This window comes from Leguminivora glycinivorella, chromosome 14 (assembly GCF_023078275.1).
Source record: "Leguminivora glycinivorella isolate SPB_JAAS2020 chromosome 14, LegGlyc_1.1, whole genome shotgun sequence".
Classification (NCBI taxonomy): Eukaryota; Metazoa; Arthropoda; class Insecta; order Lepidoptera; family Tortricidae; genus Leguminivora; species Leguminivora glycinivorella.
In genome coordinates, this window is record NC_062984.1 from 11,011,259 (window position 1) to 11,036,897 (window position 25,639).

Genomic DNA, 25,639 nt, shown 5'->3' on the forward strand with positions numbered 1-25,639 from the left:
TGGGTCAAATTTTCAAAACTGTGGTTCAAAAGTTTTAAGCCTGTGTCGAGAGATAGCAGTATAGGCACTGTGATTACACATTTTACTTTGACAGTAACTCTTCTTCAGCTAGTAGATATTCCGTGCCACGACCGCATTATTTACCGCATGTATGATTTGAAGAACCACTGCAATTATTACAAAGGGGGAACCTAAGGGCACAGTACAAGAAAGAGCTCTATCTACAGTATGGCCACACCCAGCAATAAACTCTGAACTAATGTAGATATACTACAATTTAAATACACGTGACTATCAAATTAAACAAATATCGTGACTATTATTTTGAAAAATCTTATCTCACACTGATACTTAATATTGAAACGCAGTGCCTCTACATGGACTTCATACATAGTTACTATATTCTTCTTTTCATTGACAGAAAAACAAAGTGATGCTCTCCAGCAATGTATTTAAATACAAAATGCAAATACTTTGGTTTTTTACCTATTTCAAATAAAAATACAAAATAGTTTTAGAAAAAGGTATTTGAAATACAAAATGCAAAATAGGTATCTTCAAAATACCTTTATTCAAATAAAATACTTTTTTGACATAAGGTAAAGCTTTTATTCTAAAGATGTGTTTAAAACACAGAATCACCAGAGAGCCCAGAAACCTGGCTCTATAGAATTAGCACGTTAAAAAGTGAAGCCAAAAATTGGCTGTCTCCATGTCTTTTACCTAATATTATAAAAATCTAATGAAAGAGTTATTAGGGGAAGGTTGCTATCATTGGACCACTTCGCTGCTCTATATATATAGTCGGTGGCAAAGTTCCTTTTACCTTCGTGCCTCGATACCCTCGCAACGCTCAAGATTCCACTTTTTGAACCACTCGCTACGCTCGCGGTTCAATATTGAAATCTTTCCCTCGCTCAGGTATCAATATTGGCACGTCCAGTTAAACAACTACTTTGCCCCCTTGTAAAACAAATAACTATTATTTTTTCAAACTCGGTAAACGTAACAGCCAAGACGCTAGCTTTTTTGAGAAATTAATCGTATTTAATCTAAAGAACCTTCCCTTAAAGTTAACGGAATTCAAAAAAGTAAGTAAGTAAACACTTTATTGTACAAGAAAAGAATACAACACATATAATTTAAAATAGAAACAGGGTGTATAGTTTGCTAACTGGACACCACCCGACTAGTCGGGACAGAGGTAGACCAAAAAAAAACGAGGCGAGATGACCTCGACGTATTTTGCTGCGGCTAGCCGAAGCAGGCGGCAAAACGTGATGGGTGGCGGAAGAAAAGAGAGGCCTTTGCAGTGGGTCACAAATATAGGCTAGGAAAAAAAATTGTTTGCTCTTGCCTGGGGGTTTTTATCTAGCACGAAGTCGAAACTCCAAAACCATGCAGAGTGCGTTTTTTAAAAATGTAAAAAAAGTACCTACAATTTTTTTTCATGAATATGTACACTACTGTACTGTAAACACCACAATCAGAAAAGGTATCCGGGGGTGGCACATGAGGAGCCCACGACGGTCCTGGTCAGTTCCATGTCGCTAACAGGTCCGGGTTCTCCATTTTAGTAGTAGCAAGGTGCTCCGCATTCCTGTAATAATGGTGATATAGTCAATGAACATTAATTAACAGTTATTTGTTATGCTAGGGGGCAAAGTTGTATTTTAACGCCGAGTGTGGAATTGAAAAATGAGCAAGTGAAAGGATTCTATAGTTGAACCACGAGCGAAGTGAGTGGTTCGAGAATAGAACTCTAAACTTGCGTGTTTTAAAACACGAGAAGTAAAATACATTTGCACCCGAGTGTAACACAAAACTTTTCCCCTCACTATAGCGAGGAAACTACAACGCAAAAAATGCGTTTATCACTGCTTCCAGTAGTTCCACAGGTGGTAAATCATCTTTATTAATAGATTCACCTACATTTATCAATTTTAAAGCAGTTAATTTGACTTTATTCAAGGTCAAATTACTTTACCCACTAGTGGATAAAATGCGTTTTTACCCGCTGGTAGATTAAAGGACAAAACACGTGTTTCCGAGCTAGTGAGGGGGAAAATGTTTTTTCATCGCACTCTATAGCTATTTTGCACTTAATACATGCCAAGTTGCGCTTTCGCTTTCTCCCAGACCGGACTGTAGCTCCGGTTAAAAAGCCGTAATATAAGTAGTTCTCGAGATATTAAGTTATGTGACAGACGGACGGACACACAAGATGGACGGAACGGCACCATAAAGGTTCCTTTTGTACCTTTTTGGTACGGAACCCTAAAAAACCGCCGCTTTTGGAGTTCTGGTGAAAGGTACTTACGAATGTTGAATAGGCTACTTGCCTCCTAGTCAAATCAGCTTCCCTTTAAGAACTGTCAAAACGAATTTTAACGTTTTGCTAATATGAAATCGAATTGAGTGACGTCACGTTCAACTCATTTACTTTATATATTTCTACCTGACGAATTAAATAGAATTTGTATTTAAAAATAACTTCTATCCATGTTTTCCTTATATTTATCTGATGCTTTATTTCGTGCATGGTATTAAATAATTTATTTTAAGTACAGTCAAGTTCCATGTTGTGTAGAAATGTGTATTTTTTAAAACTGCTTTCAATGTCTGGTTATTTGATGGAAATACAAATGAATACATCAATAACGTATACCTACCGTTAAGGTTTAAGGAGTTCCCTCAATTCGTCATGAATCCAATATCCGACTACCTATAAGAAATCGAGTTTGACAAAATTTGAGTTAAAAACTCAATATGCTTAGCAAACAAAGATCCTTTTGTGTCGTCTTTGAGAAGTTTCGTTCTGATCATCATAAGCAGTTCCACTGCACCAACCCCAAACTCAAGTAATTTTGGAGAAAATAGGCTGTGACAGACGGACAGACAGGCGCACGAGTGATCCTATGAGGGTTCCGTTTTTCCTTTTTGAGGTACGGAATCCTAAAACCAAAGTCATAATAAGTGTCTCGTTCAAATTTGAGTAGTTCCGTTCTGATCATCATCAGCAGTTCCACTGCACTAAATGTCACTGTTCGGTACGGTCGACTACAAAGAGATGTATCCATTTCTCACCTTATTACGATGCAAGAAGCTGAAAAAGTGTATACATCTCTTTGTAGTCGACCGTACGTAAACGCATGCTGTTCTTATAATAACACAAAAACCAATATATGTATGTATACCTGAATAAATTAAAGTTATGGTCTTTGGGAGCCTGGGGTCTGCTTTGACAATCAATCCCAAGATTTGGCGTAGGCACTAGTTTAACGAAAGCGACTTCCATCTGACCTTCCAACCCGATGGGTAATTAGGGCTTTATTAGGATTACCCGGTTTCCTCACGATGCTGTCCTTCAGCGAAAAGCTACTGGCAAATATCAAATGACATTTCGCACATAAATTCCAAAAACCTCATTAGTGCGATCCTGGGTTCGAACCCGCGCGAGCTCTAACGCGACCACTGTTCTGAACGTAAATGCATACTGTTCTTATAATAATACTAAATTAAGTCACTATAAGTGTGTCGTCCAGATTTGAGGAGTTCCTTTATGACCATCATCAGCAGTTCCACTGCACCAAATGTCACTGTTATGAATGTACTTAAATTAAAGCTATTCTCATATAAATACCAAATTCATTGTAAGTGTGCCGTGCAGATTTGAGGAGTTCCATTCTGATCCATTTCCATCATCATCAGTTCCATTGCACTGAGTTCCACTGTTATGAACATAAATGCATGCTGTTCTTATAAAAATACCAAAGTCACTATGAGTGTGCCTTTCAGACTTGAGGAGTTCCGTTCTGACCATCATCAGCAGTTCCACTGCACCAAATGTCACTGTTCCGTACGTATATGCATGCTGTTCTTATAAAAACACAAAAATCACCACATGTATGCCTTCAAGATTCGAGGAGTTGCCTTGATTTCTCCAGGATCCCATCATCAGAACTGGGTTTTGATAAAAATAGGACTAATCTCAAATCTGTATACATATATACATTCAATCAAAAAAAAAATGAAATCGGTCCTGTAACAACGGAGAAATCGACAACATAAAGAAACCGGTCAAGTGCGAGTCGGACTGGCCCACTGAGTAGTATCCGTACAAACTTACAAAAGTTAAAATAATCTCATGTATCTCATATATGTACCTATAACTTTAAAGATTTGACTATAATTACCTATAGGTATCGGTGAATTCGCTAACTAATTTGCGCGACCTGTTTAGTATGTTAGTTTTTCAGGGATAATTATTTCTTAATGTTAACTCATTTGCATAGTTTAATCTTAATTTAGAAGAGATTTTTTTTACATATAATCTCGTATTCATTTGTAGTTCGATCTGTTCGATAAAATCCGCAAGGGTGGTTAAATTGAATTTTAAATCTGATTAGTTTTTAAAACCGAAATAAATTACACATATGAAAGAAAAAGTGACCAAGGCCTCCAGTGCCTGAGGCTGGAATCGAACCAACGTACCCTGCAATCGCGGCAGATGCCTATTTCCGCTCGGCCACCCAGGTCACAGATGCTGAGGTCGAAATTATCTCTCATATGAGTAATCTATACAAGGACTCGCAGCGCCCTCTGACCATCCCTAGAACCTTCCTTCCTTGACAGATTTGAGGCGGCGGTTAAAAATAGTTTTGATATGTACAATTTGAGCTTTTTCATACGATACCCCACTTGACGTAGTAGCTTGACATGATTTACAGTTTGCCATTAGAAGTTAAAAATGTTCATACCTGTTCCAAATTTCAAATCGATAGCAAAATTACCTAGTTCTCGAGATATTTAGAAATATGACAGACAGACAGACATACGGACAGAGTGGGACCATAAAGGTTCCTTTTGTACCTTTTTGGTACGGAACCCTAAAACCAAAAAAAATACAGACGAATTGAGAACCCCTTCCTTGAGATTTGGAGCGACGGTAAAGTTAAAGAAAAACATGAACCCTAATAATTATATAACCTCCTTTATTTTCGATAAAAAAAGTCTGTTAAAAAAGGGACATAACTCTTTTCAACTAATCAGTTTAGTATTTTTTTATGAATTCAAGCTTTTATTTTTATAAATTTAACCCTTAAATGCATGACCTTGACAAAGATTAATTCAAATTTGTATTTTGACATGCTGTCATTACAGTCAAAAATAGATGATGCATATATACATCGCTGTGCATTAAAGGGTTAAGTCGTTTTTCCTCTATTGTTGGCATTGTAGATATACAGATATTTTCAATTTTGTTAAACTTATTACCTGGCTCTCAGATTCTCCGCTCATTGTAGCTGCTTCTGTGAACGTCGGCGATTCTTGACGTTTGGGTTCCGACGCGCCTTCATCATTAAATCTGCAATAATAATGATCACGAATAAATCAGAAGTTTCCAACCATTGGCGTGTGCAAAGGGCTTGGCACTTGGCAGTAATAGTTATTTGTTATACAAGGGGGCAAAGTTGTATTTGAACGTCGAATGTGGAATTGAAAAACTAGCAATTGAAAGGATACCTGCGTTTCACGATAAAATATCAAGAGCCAACACCATGACAGCTCCTCGAAACAATCACTAGTCCTTGTTCCAGGAAGCCCAGGAGATCCGAAAATTGGTCCTGGACAAATCGGCCTTGGTCCGATGAAGAATCACTGTAACATAAAAAATAAATTTACAAGTTAATTAGTGTTAATTTACAAGAGAAAATGCTTGAGTTGCTAAAAAATCCCTCAACTCTTCATGGATTCCAACATCAGAACAGCGCAGGTTTCGACATGTCACAAAAGAACGCCACCTCAATAAGTCAATACGTAGGCAACAGAACCCTAGACGTTACGGGGCCCGAATAGAAGGGGCAAACTAAGAAAGAGGTAGCGCAATATCATTTTTAGGGTTCCGTACCAAAAAGGTACAACAGGAACCCTTATGGTGCGACTCTGTCCGTCTGTCTGTCCGTCTGTCACATTCCTAAATATCTCGAGAACTACTAATGCTATCAACTTGAAATTTGGAATAGTTGTGAACATTGTGAACCTCTACAAATAGAACATATAATTTTTTTTAATTTATTAATTTTAATTGTAGAACATGGCCAAAATGAAAGGGGGGCAAACTGTAAATTTCAAGTTACTAGGTCAAGTGGGGTATCGTTAGAAAAAGCTCAAATTGAACGTAAATAAACTATTTTTTAAAAAATTTTTGTTGTGGAAAAAAAAGAATTTTGAAGGAAAATGTAAAAAAAAATACCGTTCCCCCCCCTTATCTCCGAAGTTTACCAACGAAAAATTAAGAAAATTTTAGGAAACATTTGTTTTATGCTAAATATTACAGGAAAAATATAATCGTGTTTGTATCTTGAAAACCTTTTTTTTAATTCACAAAAAACTTTTCAGATTTTTACTTTTAATTTACCCACCTTTGCGGATGTATATAGTACTTCAAATTAATACGAGATGTTACGTAAATCAAATTCTTTCCAATAAAGTAAAAATTGTTTAAATCGGTTAACATTATAAAGAATAATCCCTGAAAAACCAACATACTAATATGGTCGCGCAAATTAGTTAGCGAATTCACCGAGAGATGGCGCTATACACAATAATGCTCATTAGTACCTATACTTTTGTCTTCTAGTCAAGTCGTTAGAGGTATGTGAAAACGTGAGATTATGTTAACTGGGGAGTTTGAAAGTTTGTACGGAACCCTCGGTGGGCGATTCCGACTCGCACTTGACCGGTTTTTTTAAATTTGTTTTAGAATAACGTCACTTTTATTCGAAAACTTTTTTACAAACCTATTTAAGTGTAGAGAAAAAAGTTTTGTACCGAACCGAACTTATCCAACGACTATATAGCACACTCAATGAAGCCTATCTCGCGGGAAATAATTCGTGTATAGGCAAATTTTGGCATAGTTGTAGGGAATGGTGTTCTAATCCACATACTCAAAGTACTGATGGGTAGGGGAGGAGCTAACGGGTGGAGGGGAGTGTAAAGGTCCCTTTTTTTAGTTTTTCGCGAATAACTCTTAAACTGTGGCACATAGCAAAAAATGTTCTGAAACACAAGTAATCTTCATAAAATTCTCTACAAAAAAGTCTTATACACTTTTTATCTGGGACCAATCGTTCATGAGATACGGAAGGGAAAAGATGGACAATAAAGGAATAAACTCATTTGTTTATGAACAATACGTTTATTCTTATAGAGACGCGGTAGCCAGGTTCAAGTAACAAAAGTAGCAAGCAGCACCGTGTGTAATATTACACGAACCGTTTGGAGCCACATTTGACCCCCTTCTAACTCAAAAACTATATCACATAAACGTGTTATAATGCAACGTAAAAAGAAACCAACGCGCGTAGTAAAAGTATGAGCTATAAGCGTTCCTCAATAAGCCCGGTACTAGCAGCCCGCTTTAGTGCGTTTTCACATTATCCGATCCGATATCGGATGTCGGAAGGATTTCAAAGGCAAAAATCCAAGACGGCGCCTTAAATGTACGGGATATCCGTCCTACTTCCGATATCGGATCGGATAATGTGAAAACGCACTTAACCCGCGCGCGCGCGCAGCCCTTTATAAGCCACCGCGCGGCCAGCGCTCGCTCATCCCAGTCGTCCTCAAAACGTCGACGTAAGACCGCCCCACAAGGATGGGGCGCGACCAGATACAGCCCTCACAGCGCCCAGCGCGGAAAGGGGTACTCACACCTATTTACAAAATATTTTTATTCATTCTTCAATACAAAATATTTGTACGCCTGCTTGAATATTGAATGCACGTGCTAAACTTACTTCTATTTTAGGAAAATTTTACTTATTGAATCCGAAAAAAAAGGCGTACAAATATTTTTGTATTTAACGTCCAATTTATTTACCACCTACTGAATGGGTATGAACTAGAAGAGGCGATGGCATATTAAAGCCAGTGACAACCAACGACCCAGTGGCACCTGACTCCATTCTCAAAACTATATTTTTCCGATGCAAGACTGGGTGTGGGGTGCGATGCGGCTGCCGAAAAGCAGGAATTACCTACTCCAGTGTCTGTGGTGTATGCTCGGGAGCATGCACTAATGGAGCTCCCATCGAAGTAGAGACGGAAGATAGTTAGGAATTTTATTTATGAATTTATCCCATCAAAGCAAAACTGGGCGGTCGTGATGCTTTGCTTGTCAAGTCAGCTACAATGTAATCGGATCGCTGCGCGAGACAAACTGAGCGAGCGCTGCTGTAACGTCGTTCAACACCCCTGCTGGGGTGTGAGTAGCCCCTTCCGCGCTGGGCGCTGTGAGGGCTATATCTGGTCGCGCCCCATCCTTGTGGGGCGGTCTTACGTCGACGTTTTGAGGACGCTGGGATGAGCGAGCGCCGGCCGCGCGGTGGCTTATAAAGGGCTGCGCGCGCGCGCGGGTTAAGTGCGTTTTCACATTATCCGATCCGATATCGGAAGTAGGACCGATATCCCGTACATTTAAGGCGCCGTCTTGGATTTTTGCCTTTGAAATCCTTCCGACATCCGATATCGGATCGGATAATGTGAAAACGCACTAATGCGGGCTGCTAGTACCGGGCTTATTGAGGAGCGCTTATAGCTCATACTTTTACTACGCGCGTTGGTTTCTTTTTACGTTGCATTATAACACGTTTATGTGATATAGTTTTTGAGTTAGAAGGGGGTCAAATGTGGCTCCAAACGGTTCGTGTAATATTACACACGGTGCTGCTTGCTACTTTTGTTACTTGAACCTGGCTTGACACGCTACCGCGCCTCTATAAGAATAAACGTATTGTTCATAAACAAATGAGTTTATTCCTATATTGTCCATCTTTTCCCTTCCATATCTCGTGAACAATTGGTCCCAGATAAAAAGTGTATAAGACTTTTTTGTAGAGAATTTTATGAAGATTACTTGTGTTTCAGAACATTTCTTTCTATGTGCCACAGTTTAAGAGTTATTCGCGAAAAACTAAAAAAAGGGACCTTTACACCCCCCTCCACCCGTTAGCTCCTCCCCTACCCATCAGTACTTTGAGTATGTGGATTAGAACACCATTCCCTACAACTATGCCAAAATTCGCCTATACACGAATTATTTCCGCCGACGGACAGTTAAATGTCTTCGTTAGGCGTGCTAATAAGGTAACGGGCCCAATCATGGACAGTTTAAGATGAAATTTTGCCTATTTTCGATATTTCACTGAAACATGTAAAAATTCTACCGCTAAACGTGTTAAAACTTGAATGTCTTATCTTTCTTTTACATTTCCAGCGCATTGCAGAATAGATACTCCTATTGGTTTCTTCATAATTAACAAATTAAAGCAAGGTGCTTTTTCTCCAATCATGGACGGCAGTTCTCCAGTAATGGATCCCCCATTATGAACGGTGAAATAAGTTTAAAAATTTACATTTAAAGCAAACTAATACTCAATGAGACAATTTTATATACCCCAAATAAAATTAGTTTGGGTTATTTTAACATAGGATTGTTTCTTGTAAATTTTGGTTTTTGTAAATTGTTCCTTGTCCACGGAACGGAGGTACGCAGTTTTCCGGGTCCAGTTATGGACACTCGCAAAATAACACAATTTCTTTATATCTTTGGAGTAACAAACTAGTATGTTTTATACCTTATCTCATGGTTAATACAGTAAGTAAAACTCATTCAAGTTTACACCGAGTATTATTTTTTTTATTAATTTATACACGAACTCTACTCTCTTAGCAACCTTATTTAATGAGAATTTTTACTAATATTTTTTTCAGTAAACTGATGACTTTTATCTAGCCGCCAAATCCTTCAGAAATAACCGAATTAAATGAAACGTCAAAATTAAGCAGCTCTATTACTCTTGTTTATGGTACAATGCCGTCAATTTTTAGGAACTAATTTCAAATTATTATTTTTAAAGATTTGTCCATAATGGTATCACCGTCCATTATGGGGTATTTTACATTATACCAAGAACCATTTAATACAGGACCAGCAGAGTCCATACTAAATACCGTACCCCAGCTGGCAGCCGTCAATCTATGTCGCTAGATGTCACTAAGAGTGTCATTTGAATAAAAATGTCGTTATTTAACACGTTCACTGCGGAGCCGGATTTTGTGAACTCGCTCTCAGTGCGTTACAACCCATGAGAGTCCTGTATTGAGCTTTCTCTCTGTGCGGTACAAGTCAATTACAGCTTGTAAGGAGGGTTTCATATTTTACCTACTATCACTGGATTCCACGAAGATGAAATCCCTTGCCCTTCATTTTGATTGAAATTACGATGTTTCCTGATTTCAATCGCTTCACGTACTTTCCTGCTATAGTAAAGACGTTCAGTTGAAAGGACTAGGATAGAAGGAGGATAGGGAGGATTTAATAATATGAGTGAAGATCGTGTTAGTTTAAATCAATATACCAATATGTATATCAATCACGCCAACAAAGTGCAAAAATAAAAAATGGAAAAAAATGTTTTATTAGGGTACCCCCCCTACATGTAAAGTGGGGGCTGATATTTTTTTTCATTCCAACCCCAACGTGTGATATATTGTTGGATAGGTATTAAAAAATGAATAAGGGTTTACTAAGATCGCTTTTTGATAATATTAATATTTTCGTAAATAATCGCTCCTAAAGGAAAAAAATGTGCGTCCCCCCCCTATAACTTTTGAACCATATGTTTAAAAAATATGAAAAAAATGACAAAAGTAGAACTTTATAAATACTTTCTAGGAAAATTGTTTTGAACTTGATAGGTTCAGTAGTTTTTGAGAAAAATACAGAAAACTACGGAACCCTACACTGAGCGTGGCCCGACACGCTCTTGGCCGGTTTTTTTTAACACGTTCACTGCGAAACAGGTCATTCTGACCCTGTTCTGGACTTCCCCCTGGTGCGGCGACAGAAATGCGCAACTTTACCCTGGTGCGAAGCCCATATCATTGTTATATTTTATTATTTTTATATAGTCAAGTATACGTTTATATTTATCATTTTACACTCTATTTGACAGCATATAAATTAATAAACAGGTCACATATGTCCTGTTCGCACCAGTCTTAGACTTTTGTTATTCAGTGCGGAACAGGGCCTTTAATGACCTGTTACGCACGACCTTGTATAGCACTGGAGCAAAGTGCAAAATGCATTAGTGTTGTTACCATATTATCAATCCACACGTTATTTTGTGGTGAAAAAATGTGTTTCGATTGTTTTAAATGAAATTCGTTAAATACAATATAACGCTTTTATACGCAAAACGCTTACAATTTTGCTAAATATTATTACGTAAAAATATATTGTAAAAAGTTCAAATTGCTTGATGCAAAATATTTACTAAAATTTCTAAAAATCGTTTTTTAAATAATGTTAAGAGCAAAGTTAAAAGTTTTGGTTGTATATAAAAATCTGGTTACATTAAAGGTAAAGAAAGTAAGAATTGGATCGATATATTAGTTCGTTTATTTTCCTCATCACTACCAAATCATCGACATTTTTACCTGTGCCCGTTCTGGCTGTGCGGCACAAGTCAATTTTGACCTGTTAATTAATTCGTCTATAAAATCTAAACGAACAGTCATCAACTTCGGCGAAGACAGTATTGTGTAGATTAGTTATTAGACTAAATATTGTTTCAATAAAATTTAATAAATGTGTATCTGGTAAAGGTATTTTAGGTAAAATATGAAACCCTCCTTACAAGCTGTAATTGACTTGTACCGCACAGAGAGAAAGCTCAATACAGGACTCTCATGGGTTGTAACGCACTGAGAGCGAGTTCACAAAATCCGGCTCCGCAGTGAACGTGTTAAATAACGACATTTTTATTCAAATGACACTCTTAGTGACATCTAGCGACATAGATTGACGGCTGCCAGCTGGGGTACGGTATTTAGTATGGACTCTGCTGGTCCTGTATTAAATGGTTCTTGGTATAATGTAAAATACCCTTTCTCACGTTCATTTTTGCGACTGTTCTACTTCGACAGACTTTCCTCCTTATCTCTAGTCTCCCTGGCAAAATCTTATTGGTAGTTGTCACAAAAACCTACTTTTTCCATAAAGCCTGGCTTCCACATATGCGGAATCGAGCGGCGTCGAGTCGAGTTTTCATCTTATACATTTGAATGCTATTCGACGCATCATGAGAAATGCAAAATACGAAAGTATAGCTATTAGTAAACTACGTAATAATTTATGGCAGAAGGTCCTTTAAGTATTAGGGACTGAATAAATTAACCGACTTGGTATTACAGGGATCTCAACTCTTTTTTACGCCAGAAGAACTGTGTTGAAGGACCAGCGATTACGTAGTTCCTGACGAACTATTGTAATATAAAATAAAATAAAACGGAAAAATAAAATTATGGTAATTGATGCGTGCCGAACTTACTGCTGTTGTTTTCTCGACAGTTCAGCGGGCGGCCACCCTTTCAAATATTTACTTGGTTCACTCTTTCTTGTGTACACTCGCGAATCGTTATTTATTTAATAAATAATTATAACTTTATTCGTCGTTGCGGATATTTTTTCACATTGACATCGAATGTCTTTTAGTTTAGCAGATTGACGTATTTTCTTATATTTTTTAAGAAGGTCGGCAAAAAGGCGGGTGACACGACAAATAAAAATGAGGTTGAACCTATCATAAGGAAGAGCGAACGGGATGGACGATATGAATGATAATGAATGAAAAGGGCGCGAACAAACTGAGTTGCGAAGACTTGGTGTTTTTACAAGTTTTGTTTTTGATGGGATACAGTATCTATTGTCTTAGTCCGTTTTTATCCGATCCGATATCGGATGTCGGAAGGATTTAAATGGAAAAACCGGCCAAGAGCGTGTCGGGCCACGCTGTGTAGGGTTCCGTAGTTTTCCGTATTTTTCTCAAAAACTACTGAACCTATCAAGTTCAAAATAATTTTCCTAGAAAGTCCTTATAAAGTTCTACTTTTGTGATTTTTTCATATTTTTTAAACTTATGGTTCAAAAGTTAGAGGGGACGCACATTTTTTTCCTTTAGGAGCGATTATTTCCGAAAATATTAACATTATCAAAAAATGATCTTAGTAAACCCTTATTCATTTTTAGGGTTCCGTAGTCAACTAGGAACCCTTATAGTTTCGCCATGTCTGTCTGTCCGTCCGTCCGTCCGTCCGTCCGTCCGTCCGTCCGTCCGCGGATAATCTCAGTAACTGTAAGCACTAGAAAGCTGAAATTTGGTACCAATATGTATATCAATCACGCCAACAAAGTGCAAAAATAAAAAATGGAAAAAAATGTTTTATTAGGGTAGCCCCCTACATGTAAAGTGGGGGCTGATTTTTTTTTCATTCCAACCCTAACGTGTGATATATTGTTGGATAGGTATTTAAAAATGAATAAGGGTTTACTAAGATAGTTTTATGATAATACTAATATTTTCGGAAATAATCGCTCCTAAAGGAAAAAAAAGTGCGTCCCCCCCCTCTAACTTTTGAACCATATGTTTAAAAAATATGAAAAAAATCACAAAAGTAGAACTTTATAAAGACTTTCTAGGAAAATTGTTTTGAACTTGATAGGTTCAGTAGTTTTTGAGAAAAATACGGAAAACTACGGAACCCTACACTGAGCGTTGCCCGACACGCTCTTGGCCGGTTTTTAAATACCTGCCCAACAATATATCACACGTTAGGGTTGGAATGAAAAAAAATATCAAACCCCACTTTACATGTAGGGGGGGGGGGCAAACTAATAAAATATTTTTTTCCAATTTTTATTTTTGCACTTTGCTGGCGTGATTGATATACATATTGGTACCAATTTTCAGCTTTCTAGTGCTAACGGTTACTAAGATTATCCGCGGACGGACGGACGGACGGACAGAAAGACATGGCGAAACTATAAGGGTTCCTAGTTGACTACGGAACCCTAAAAACAAGTAAAAATATAGGTGAAATTATGTTTTTTTCAACTCCCGGGTTGCAAAACAATGCCATCTAGTTTTGAACCAAAAATTGAGCTTTTTTTTAGGGGTACGCTTTTTTGTATGGGCTATGTCAGTCCAGTATTAAATGGTTCTTGATTATACTAATATAATATAGCAATACCCATGACGAATTTGTGTCAAATGTCAGATTCCAAATTGAACATTAATTTTGAAATCAGCAGCCCCGAAACCTAATTTACGACACTCCCATGACGACACAAAAGTTAGGAAAAAATGGGTTCTGTAATGAAATTAATGATAATTATACTAATGGTTAAGATGTGAACTTAAAATATAGCTTTTTTGGCTCACCTTAACTATAAACTGAAATAGACCTACCATAACTACTTACATAATTTGCTAACTGCCGGACAAGCGCTTGACGAGCAGCGCGACCCAGCTGCAGCTCTTTGTTTAGCCAACACCTGTCAGGAGCCATTGCCAAATAAATATCAGCATTCTGCTGACGGGCGTCAAACTCCGCCGCTAATCTCTGCTCCTGCTGCTGCTCCTGTTCTTCGTGTCGGTTCAGCGGAGGCAGTTCACAATTCGCTTTGTTAGCTATATTGTCAAGCACACAACACGTTTTAACGATCTTAGCTGCCGCTGCTGGCTTGTAGTGCAGTTTCTCCATTGACGACAAACACTACCAACTGATTTTTAGTCGCCCAAAACACCGCTCTATACAGTTGCGGGCTCGAACTTGTAAAGCGGTATAACGAGCTTCTGGAGATCCTACAGGTGCATCCAAAAGTCAGTGCATCCATCAGTAGTGTTTGCCTCTGTGGGTAAGCTGAATCACCTGAAAGAATATAAAAATGTATGGCTGTGATATATTGAAATATACAATTATGCTACGAGTGTTTTGTCTAACAGTTCTTACTTAGAGTGATATTTAAATTGACTAAACAATAAATCACACGTGCACGGAAGAAGATATTACACAGAAGATACTATATTTCTTTTAGACATTTGTCAAATTTATGTCACGTGAGCTTTTTTTTAAATATAAAATTATCATATCTAAGTTTTCATGATGGGTCTACACCGACGCAAATGCACGTCATTCTTGTTTATTTTAATAATGCCAACGCCATCTTGCGACGAGTAGAGGAACCAAGTTGTGCCGAAAAAAACTTGCAATTTACTCTTTGGTACGACAAAATCCCCGTCAAAGTGTCATAAACCAAACATGGCGGCCATACCCATCGACAAAAAAGTCTATATACTGTGCCATTCAGGAGAACGCATGCCTTGGTTCGTATTGTCAGGCCATGAGAGATTAAATTCGTGTAAAATTACGCAATTCATATCTTTGTAATGATATGATGATTCGAATTGCAATCTCATTCTGTCACTTTGACACAAGAGTAAAATCAAAGTAGAATCAATACTAGAGTCGTGACACGTTAGCAAAATGCAGACCAAAAGTGTGTACCAAAAGTATTGCCAGTATTACAAGTTTGACCCAAAAAAGGGAATTTAATCGTTTGCCGTGCTTAGGATTTCTACAAATAGGTGTTATTTGTGAATATTTTATCTTTTTGTTAGAAAGGCTCGGACTTATCGCGAAGTTTTGAGTCAAAGAGATTAATCAACTAACATATTTTTAAGCAATATTTTTTTTAAATATTTTTTGGTGTAGCTGGCACGACGACGACCGTCTATTAGCAAAAAAACATTTTACTTCAAGTAACAGTGAAAATGGAGATACGAGGTGATAAAAATGTCATATGTTATTTATTTCAAAGATAGAAGTCCGTTCTTTTAAAATACTCAAAACTTAAAAAATACTCCATCAAAAATAAATGTTACAAAAATTTTATCCGGTACATTGCCTGAGCTCTAGTCCCAACCTAGTACCAATCCAGATGACAGCTGCACGTATTCGACAACCCGTGATCCAATCCACTATCATTTGAGAGTCAACGTGAAACGTCAAATTCGCCATGCCGAATTGAGCCCCTGATTGTTCAGCAGTTTTAATTAAATGTCAATGCGCAAAGGAATAGTTATTAAAAACCCACGCATGCCTAGTTATCACGCACTACCAGGTCCACACCGACCGCATGGCAAACTGCTGAGATTTTCCGCGTTTTCCGGTTCGCGTTTCCGTTATTTATCTTGAGACATTTTAGTTAGGTTAGTTTAAGAATCTAAAGATGAATTTAAGTGTTTAGTTTATTTTAGTGTTTATATTTTTTGCTTTATCATTATTTTCACGCGTCTCATATCACTGACGGAGCATAAATTACCTATAAGCACATCTCGGACACTGGCGATCAAATATGAGGTAACCGAGAGGGGGTGGGCGGCGCTTTCAGCGGGGAGCGGGAGTGGCCATGTTGAACGATAGTACTCTTTATTATACGGAGCCTAAAGCGTTAGATAATAATGACTATATATTAACTATGCCGACGTATGAATTACATAATATATATTGCATGTTACTGCGACAGAACATGTCATAGTAAGCTCCGATACCGTACCGCCGTTTTACAGGCGGTCTAGACAGATTTAATTGAGCTATAAATGCCGCGGGCGACATATATTTGCACTTAACTGACCCAACGCAATAAACTTCATCTTAAGATGGTTAGACCACTAAAATATTTTCTTTCTTATTTTGGTTTTCGCCTACTGATAGCAGTTTATACTAGAAAACAAGTTACACATTTTAAAGCCTACAATTGTGAGCTACGCATGAATTCATTTTAAAAGTGATATTCTTTCATTTTACCTGCCAAGCTGGAGAATGGTGAAATAATGGGTTAAATGTAGGCGACTGTGGGATATGGGGTAAATTGTGGCATAGGCGAGAGGCTGGCAACCTGTCACTACAATGCTAAGAGTGGCACTGAAACTTGAGTAGTTTCATGTGCTCTACCTACCCCTTCATGGGATACAGGCGTGATTGTATGTATGTATGTATGTAAGTGTAGGTCCTCTTACTCAATATTACCGAAAACCGATTATCCAACATCTTTTTAGCACGATTTGTGTACAAAAATATAGGAAATAAAAATATTTAAAATTAGTACTGGATGGTAGGAGTAAACCCGTTCCAACGTGCCGACATCTGAATCTGATATCTGCGGCATGCACACGCGAGACTGCATGTGATGATTAGATAGATATAGACCGGAGATATGTGACGTGTAGATGTTCGAGAATGCGATAGGACACGTCACTGCTTTTCTTCACTTTAAAATGGTATTTTGAAATTCTCACTGAAGTTAAGCTACATAATATTGCAGTACTTGGCTGTGCGTCTGGAAGTTACAGACTGCTCGTTTATTTAGATCCATCAGCTACGTAGGTACTGAAAGTTTTAAGGGGTTCTGATTGGAGTGATTTTGTATTGGTTTAGGAATAATAATGAACCCTTCTTACGCCTGTCGTCCTACGCATCGTCATATGCATTTTTTTTAATACTATGTCGGTGGCAAACAAGAATACGGTCCGCCTGATGGAAAGCGGTCGCCGTAACCTATGAACGCCTGCAACTCAAGGTGTGTCACGTGCGCGTTGCCACCCATTAGAAACGTGTACACTCCCTTTTGCTGTGTACTTAACACAGCAAAAAGGAGTGTACGAGTTCTAAGGAGGGTTCTGGTTACAAATTAGTTCCGTAGATCCTTCCGTCATTCTAGTGCTATTTGGCTGCGGTCTTCTATAAGGCGGTGGTACTTCCCCAGTTGGGCTCTGCTCTAGATTCGAGCGAGATGATATCCGCTGTGCTGTGCCCTACCACACAAAGCGGAATATCATTCGCTATGCCCTACCTCCTACATCTGAGCATCTGACTTCTAAAACAGATAAATAAATATTATTTACCGGAGCTAATAGCCAACCATAGGTATAAGTGCTAAGACAGACACTTTAGAGTTGTCCAGTGTTGAGTAACCCGAAAGCGAAACCGACCGTTGCAGTCCGATTCAATACCCGGGCCCAGCATCCCTTGTTGTTTCAGGCAGTAATGTAGTACCTATGGTTATGGTATAGTTGGACTACCTATGGTCGTGCCACGAGGTACAGGTGTAAGTACATGCCATAGCTGGTGGATATTTTGGGAAGGTAGCATAGTAGTCACAGATGATATTATACCTGGGGTCGTGCCGCGAGGTGTACGTGCCACAGCTCGGAGTCGCCGGGCACCTTGGCGCTGCAGGCGAGCTTGTCGGAGCCCGAGCCGAGGAAGTAGCCCCGCTCGACGTTGCGGAGCGCCCAGCGCCCACTGTTGTCTTCAGACACGCTGGAACAATATGGTAAAAGTTAGACGACGGAGGTCGAATTCATGATAGCGCTATCTATGTTCAATAAAAAATTCTACTTTGGAACGTCATTGAAGAATGAGGGTGTCGACTTGTCGAGTCTTAGTTTATCGTTATTTTACCCGTTTGAAGTGTTGAGTGCTGCTTACGAATGAGCATTTAATGATTGTTAAGTAATGTTGTTAAATTGAACAAAGCAAATAAAGTTGCTACAATGTATTTGCAAAACTTCGCATTAGCTCGTGTAATAAATATTTAATTGACCTTTGAAAATTGCATACAAACATTTCAGCAGCAAATACCTCGGCTTTGTCTAATGTGAGGTTTACAATTGGTATAAGTATTTATAATTGAGTAACATTCGATATCCGATCTCAGTCAAAAAAGTCTTCATGATCGAATGATGAATCGCTAGAAACCTTACACATTGATCAGTTTAGACGCCCTGTTAAAGATAGTTTTAAAAAGTCCTACTATTCATATTGTTTCAGTTCTTTTGAATGTCGCACAACTGGGAAAGAGCTTCTCCATAATTAGCTATTTTATTTATATTCCCGCTAGTTGTAAGGTGTCAAATTCAATTCGCTATCTCCACAGGCTTTACCGCTGCGTCTACCAACCGGTAGACTAGATATCAATTTGCTGGCTATGTGAGCCTCATATCCAGAAGTGATCAGCCCAGTCCCATAAGTATTACTACTAAAATAACGTTACTTCAACGGAAGAAAGATTTTACGTCCACACAGGAACTTGTATTGTAAACTTGAGAGAACGTGAACCATTTAAAGTGCACGCCTGTATATTTTGTATTAAGAATTCAGCAGACGCGACGACAATTCAATCAGGCCATTGTCTTCGCCGCTTCACACTTGCAGACATAAAGCGATTATTCCGGCGTGGTTGCGAAACGTGACTTGCCCTTCAAACTTTATTATTTATGAATATTACTGTGAAGTCATTTCTGATTTGGTATAAATCCGATACAAGAATTCTTAGACTAGGGTAAACAATTAAAATGATCTAACCTAGGCATTTTCAACGATCGGCCTGGCTATCTCGGTAGTGACTTTGCCGAAGGTTCCGGACTCGAATCCAGTATTGATAAATTCAATATTCAGTCCTGAGTCTTCACTTCTTGAGTATCCCACTATCCCATCCCAAAAGCAATGATTTCAAAAGTCAATGTCCACAACACAAACCATTTTGAGCTTAGGTGCTTTGGCTTAGTCAATATATTTATTTCTGACTTAACATGGAATTATTGTTTGGTTTAGGTTTTAGAATTATTGAAAATATTTGGAAAATATAAATTCGACTGCGCGTAGGACTGCGCGCGATTTCTAAACAAAAAGTTTAGATAGAAGATAGAAGTCCTAAATAGTCTGCAAATACTGACAACCAAAACCTACCACAACAATCCAGACCGAGATTAAAATCCCTTTGTCGTCTCCAGCCTGTGGCAAAAGAAGCTGTTCTGGGCAGAAAATAAAACCCAATCTGGTGTGAAACGAGGCTTAAACAAGAAATACAATGGGAAAGGGACGAGTGTCCGACGTGGGCGCGTTCGCAGTGTTGGCTCCCGTCAAAGGATGTCGGAAGTTGTGGAAGGCTGTTTTTGGACAATGACTGTTTGGGACTAACAAGAATTGTACCTACTTATATTAGAATATTTCCCTATTTACAGTATTCACGAATAACCAGTAAACAGGTAACGTATTGTAAATCATTTGCAGATACAGCATCAAAGATAGCAATTTTATTTCAATGCGCAATCTTATGCCGCTGGAATGTTTCCTTCTTGGAAACATTAACTACTTATAGGAAAGATTTGTACTTTCCTGGTAACTTTCTTCCTAAGCTAGGAAACATCGACTATTCGACGGTATGCTTTCAATCCACCAAACGGTGAATAGTTACCACAGAAGTATAGGTACGTATGTAAGTGATAAGAAATTGATGGCACTTGTGCTTTTTGCGAATAACATTTTGAAGAAGATACAAGGAAAAGCAATATCAATTGGGGAGATATCAAAATAATAGAGTTTTAGAAAGGGCAGTAAAACACAAGAACATCAATATTTGTATTGTGTTACGGGCACGCGCGCCGCCAACAATCTGGGTTAACGAAGCTGCATTCTCACGAACAAGACGACTTATTAGCCTGGTTTATAAATTCGTTAATAAGAGAGTGATTACGGGATTGTTATCGGCTTTCGGCTTTATTATTAATAGGTACATCATAATTTTGTACCGGAAAATTATATGTAGAGGAAGTACCTACATGTTACACAGAGAGCATTAATTATTTTATATTATATACCCTACCGTAAACCACAACATTATGCTCTGCAACTTATGTACATCACCTAAGCTATTAATTCTTAGGTGATATATGTATAAGTCTCACTCAGTCATCTATCCCGTAAATCCCGTTTTACCAAAAATTAAAATAACTGTCAAGTATCTAACTACACATCCCCAACAATCCCAACATGAGTATAAATAAGTTCTTTTAGTTTAGTTTAGTTTTTAATTTAATTTTAAGTTGTTTTTTATTGTTATTTTTAGAGTTAGATATGTATTATTTATTTGTTACTTAAGTTTTATGTCTAATAAAAATATAGTTCTAAATAGGTATGTCATTCAAACCTCCACGTTACTTCCATCCTATTTTGCCCGAACGGTTGTTCCCATCAGGGCCGAAACTCACAAAAGGCACAACCAACACGCTTGAAGCAGCATCCTGAATGCAGAGGGCCCGCGTTCTGAACCTGGCATGACAAGGGGTCTTGTACAAACGCTCAGGGAGTGTAAAGCACCCGAGGCTAATTAGGATGCGTTGAGAGTCTGCCAACAGTCGTGTTCTCTGTACTAAGCGAGTAAAACGCAAAGAACCAGCTCGGCTGGAAACAAAACATCAGACTGTACAATGTGAAGAGATGGAGAAGTAGATAATTCGATAAAAATCCTAATAAGATACTTTTTAGAGCACGAATGTAAAGGAATCGAAATGAATTGTATGTAGGTAGCCTCGCGTGTCGGATAAATGTTGGTTTTAGAGTTTTTTAAAAGGTAAAAAAAACTTAGGCTAATTTAGGTAGGTACATATGTATAAAAAAACCTTTAACAGTATGCTAGAAACTACACCAAAATGTCAGAAGGCAAAGTTGCATGGCTCGCTAGCACCTCTTAACATTTCGTTGACATTAGGGTATAGGAAAATGCCACGAATTGCAACCATAGCAGCAGCAAATATGTCTTTTGAAACTTTGGGAGCTTTTACTGAATTTTAATTTTTCTGAAGAGGTATATGGGCAATATGGCCCAGAGACAAAAAGGTTTGGAGACCCCTGGTTTAGTTTAGATCTATGCAATGAATTCTCGTAGCAATAAAATAAATTGCATTGAATGGTCAGCTTAAATATTCACGTACATACGTAGTACGTAGTACGATTCCTATAAAATAATAATAAGCACGAATTATGGACGTTTAAAATTAACAAATTGCATGCACTTCACCTGGCCCATGGCATGGTGTATTAGTATACAACTCATGTATACAATATGCCACCGTCAACAAACCCCTGTCTATTATATTATCACCATTAACTTTCACATCTCGAGCATGATGAGGAATAAAACAAATTACTTGAACCAAACGTAATCTTGGCACGCTTCCCTAAAACTACAACCCTTTTCTACGCTTTCCATTGCAAAAGTCTATCTTATACTTGGTACTTTAAAGTTCAAAGTAATATGTGAAGTTTTAGACACTTGCTATACAACTTGTGTCTTATATCAGTGAGACAGAGTTTACATTGTAGGCATGATAACTATGATAAGAACCCCTTGACACCCTAGTGTGGTTAGAATGTCTGCTCAAGATCGATCGGGTTGAAAGTTGTTTGAAGGGCTTTAACACCGTAATGAAGAGTTAAAGTCAACTGAGCTAGATTTTTTACAGTGTTATATGTTGTTACTCGTAGTACCTATTAATTTTTCAGAAAACAAGCAAATCAACGACACTTTCGCACTACTGCGCGGTTATACTTTATGTGCATATTTTCGTTACTTAAGAATACCATATTTACCTACTGAAAAACGTACAATACACCTGCGACACAGTGTAATAAAGAGTACTATCGTAATTCGTATAATATGGCCACTGCCGCTTGAAAGTGCCGCCCACTCCCTCTCGGTTACCTCACAGTTACCGCCTGTCAAAAAAGCGAACAGTCTACCTGTCATATTTCACTCATACAAGCACAGTACTGATAGTACGCGTTCGCCTACACGAGCTTAGACTGTGTGCTAGGAACGCGCCACTTTCATATATTTTTCTCAAACATGCAATGAAATATTGTCTTTACGTTCCTTAAAATGGGCTGGGAAGTATCGCTTTTTGGGCGCAACAACTCGAGAGGACTGTAAAGGGATTTCATATTATTTTTTAGGCCTAGACTGCAAAGTAACTTTTTTTTATAAAATATTGTCCTTTAGAGCATTTTCTTTTATTTCATTGTATGTTTGAGAAAAGCACTATACATGCCTCGGCGTGAAAACGGATTCCCGGCCTCGTATCCGATCCCTATCCGGCCTCGCTCGCACGCTCGTTCGGCCGTATATACCCACTTGTTCGGAAATCCTCATTTTCCCGGCCTCTGATGTCATGTACTATAATCGCCAGTGTCCGAGGTGTATTCATAACTCGTGTCAATTTGAAACACACCCTTCGATCGTTTTATGATTTGTCGCCACTAGTTTCGAACATCCTCTTTTCCGAACTTGTATTAATGTGTTATTATTACGCATGCACTCTGAAATTTTAGTAGCCAAGGAAACATCAACCAAAGCTGTAGCGCCATCTATTTATGACCTTAGATTTTTCCCGAGGGTTCCGTGGTACATTATTTCTTAGAATATCTGTCTATACGGAGTTAGGTATGTCTTTGGTAATACAGTTTGCCCCTTAAATACCTAAATTACATTAGTGACACATTTCCCCAAGCTACTCTCACCAAGTTATTTCGAACTTGAGCTGAGTCACTCACTTTGTTTACTTATATCGGCGAATGTGACTCATCGTCTGCTTTCAATAAACATGTAATTCAAGTCTTTACAAGAAAAAAGAAAATAAGGAGAGTACATGCGGCTACTGGATTACTTACCTACATGTCGCGGAACATTTCAATAATCGCGATTTCTTCTGATCTGACTAAGTGGGTTGTGTTTCAAAACAAAATATCGCTAATTCGCTATACACATATATATACACCCTGTTTTTATTGAATTCCGTTAACTTTAAGGGAAGGTTCTTTAGATCAAATACAATTAATTTATCTTAGAATCCACCGTCTTAACTCTTACGGTTATTGAGTTATTAAAAAAATAAAAATAATTACTGAACACATGTGTGACAACCTTTACCACTTCCTAATGTTATTTGTTTTGACATGTGCCGTCAATCACTTGACACTAACTTGAATGTTATTCTTAAGGGTCACACTAATTCATTCATTTATTATGTATGAAAACGAAGAATTTTTTTTTTTGGCGGATTTAACTAAAAGTGATATACAGGGTGGTTCCCGATAACGAACCTAACGACGTGTCGGAACGGAAAACAAAAAAAACACGGTGTATCTGTATATGTACGAGTATACTGTACGTTTTTTGGCAATTTTTTGCATATATTTAAAACATATACTTTTTGTAATTGTAAATGTAATCCCAAATGAAAATATAGTAACTCGGAACAATTACGTATGTATATTGTATAAATATTGTACAAATATTACTTCATAATTTATAAAAAATAACAATGTCCTCCTGCACCAAACTAAGCTTTCTGTTTAGCCCAATGGTTGACTGGTAGAGAATGCCTCAAGGCGTTAAGTCCGCCATTTGTACTCTTTTTTTGTAAATTTGTGCAATAAAGTTTAAATAAATAAATAAATGTTATAAAACAAGAAATATAGTAGTTCTTCAATAAAACAAGAAGCGAAATGTTGAATAAAAAACATCCAATGCATCGTATGGTTTTAGTAACAACTTCGTCGTCTTATTACAAAATACATATTAATTACGCTGAGACGCCAGCAATTTTAATTGTGTTGTATAATTGAAAGGTATGATAATTTCATATTTAATAGCCGTTTACAGCAATCAAGCGGGAATTATGTATAATCGAAAAGCTTCGGTTACTGCAACCGGTCTAGCCGAAGTGACAATCGCTCACGCTCCGCAGCGTATCGTAGTTATCTATCTCTCTCTCTCTCGCTCTTGTGTGTTGGTTGATGCGACAAAAACAGTAGCATTTTGTTCGCCACGGAGCGTCAAAAATTGCGACTTCGGCTAGGCCGGCAGGTGAGTCAAATCTTATACTTTTAAACGAGCAATTCTTGTATATTTATTTATTTATTTATTTATTTATTTATTTATTTATTTATACATACCGACGATCTCGGAAACCGCTCTAACGATTTCGCTGAAATTTGTTATGTGGGGGTTTTCGGAGGTGAAAAATCGATCTAACTTATCCTTAGGTCTCGGAAAACGCGAATTTTCGAGTTTTCATGCGTTTTTCTTCGCGCGCCATCTCGTGTGCAGTAGATGTATTGTTAAGACAGAATTATTTCGGTCGATGTAAGTACTATTTATTATAAAGACTAGATGGCGACACAGATCAAGGCGTCGCATACGAAACAACAAACATTAGGTAACTTATAATTCGCGGGCGAGGTGTTATAATATTTTCAAGTCTTTTTATATTAATGAAAAGAATACTTAACACGAATAGAAAAATTCACTATTTGAGCTTTTGTGGTGTAACGCGCTCCATCTCGTGTGGAGTAGTTGTATTGTTAAGACAGAATTCTTTCGGTCGATGTAAGTACTATTTATGAGAAAACTAGATGGCGACACAGGTCAAGGATACAAAATAACAAACATTGACTAACTTATGAATTTTATGATTCGCGGGTGAAAACACTTACGTATTCATTAAGTGTTTTAATTATTATTACGAATTTTAAGCTTCTTGTATTATCTCAGTACTATTTTAAAACTCAATACTTCAAACAGATGTGCTATTACATTCTAGAATTATCCGGAAATAATAGGCACATACCGCCATCTCTATTTGAGCTTTCGTGGCAAAACGCGCGCCATCTCGTGTGGAGTAGTTGAGTTGTTAAGACAGAATTCTTTCGCTCGATGTAAGTACTATTTATGATAAAACTAGATGGCGACACAGGTCAAGGATACGAAACAACAAACATTGACTAACTTATGAATCTTATGACACGGTGTTTTCAGTCAAAGGAAATAGTAAATCCGATGTACTTTGTATATGTTTAGGAAAATTAACGATAGAGGGCGTGA

General features: G+C 37.8%; 2 protein-coding genes across 4 annotated transcripts in view; both read right to left on the reverse strand.

Annotated features, from left to right (window-relative positions):
* The window catches only part of LOC125233073 (protein singed), a 124,798-nt gene that overhangs the window by 38,639 nt on the left and 60,520 nt on the right, over positions 1-25,639 (reverse strand). The window contains exon 4 of the mRNA XM_048138934.1: positions 18,090-18,237. Within this exon, the coding sequence (XP_047994891.1) occupies positions 18,090-18,237 (148 nt within the window). The remainder of the gene's footprint in view (positions 1-18,089; positions 18,238-25,639) is intronic.
* On the reverse strand, positions 1,013-14,976 carry LOC125233074. 3 transcript variants are annotated; one of them, XR_007177820.1, is made up of 5 exons: positions 14,866-14,939; positions 14,335-14,784; positions 5,527-5,661; positions 5,278-5,368; positions 1,013-1,600 (listed from the first exon to the last, which is right to left on the reverse strand). XR_007177820.1 is itself a non-coding variant. In XM_048138935.1 (2 exons), exons 1-2 carry the CDS (start codon positions 14,614-14,616, stop codon positions 1,574-1,576), a joined length of 309 nt encoding a protein of 102 aa, XP_047994892.1. In that variant the 5' UTR covers positions 14,617-14,976; the 3' UTR covers positions 1,013-1,573. The 3 variants fall into 3 exon arrangements, 1 of the variants encoding a protein (XP_047994892.1); XR_007177819.1 differs by having other exon boundaries at positions 14,335-14,967; XM_048138935.1 differs by lacking the exons at positions 5,278-5,368; positions 5,527-5,661 and having other exon boundaries at positions 14,335-14,976.

Excerpts from the sequence above, each read along its gene's own strand:
- LOC125233074 (XM_048138935.1), bottom strand. The coding sequence starts at position 14,616 with ATGGAGAAACTGCACTACAAGCCAGCAGCGGCAGCTAAGATCGTTAAA. Across the intron at positions 1,601-14,334 it reads TCCGGCAGTTAGCAAATTAT|GAATGCGGAGCACCTTGCTA; the intron begins GTAAGTAGTTAT and ends CCATTATTACAG.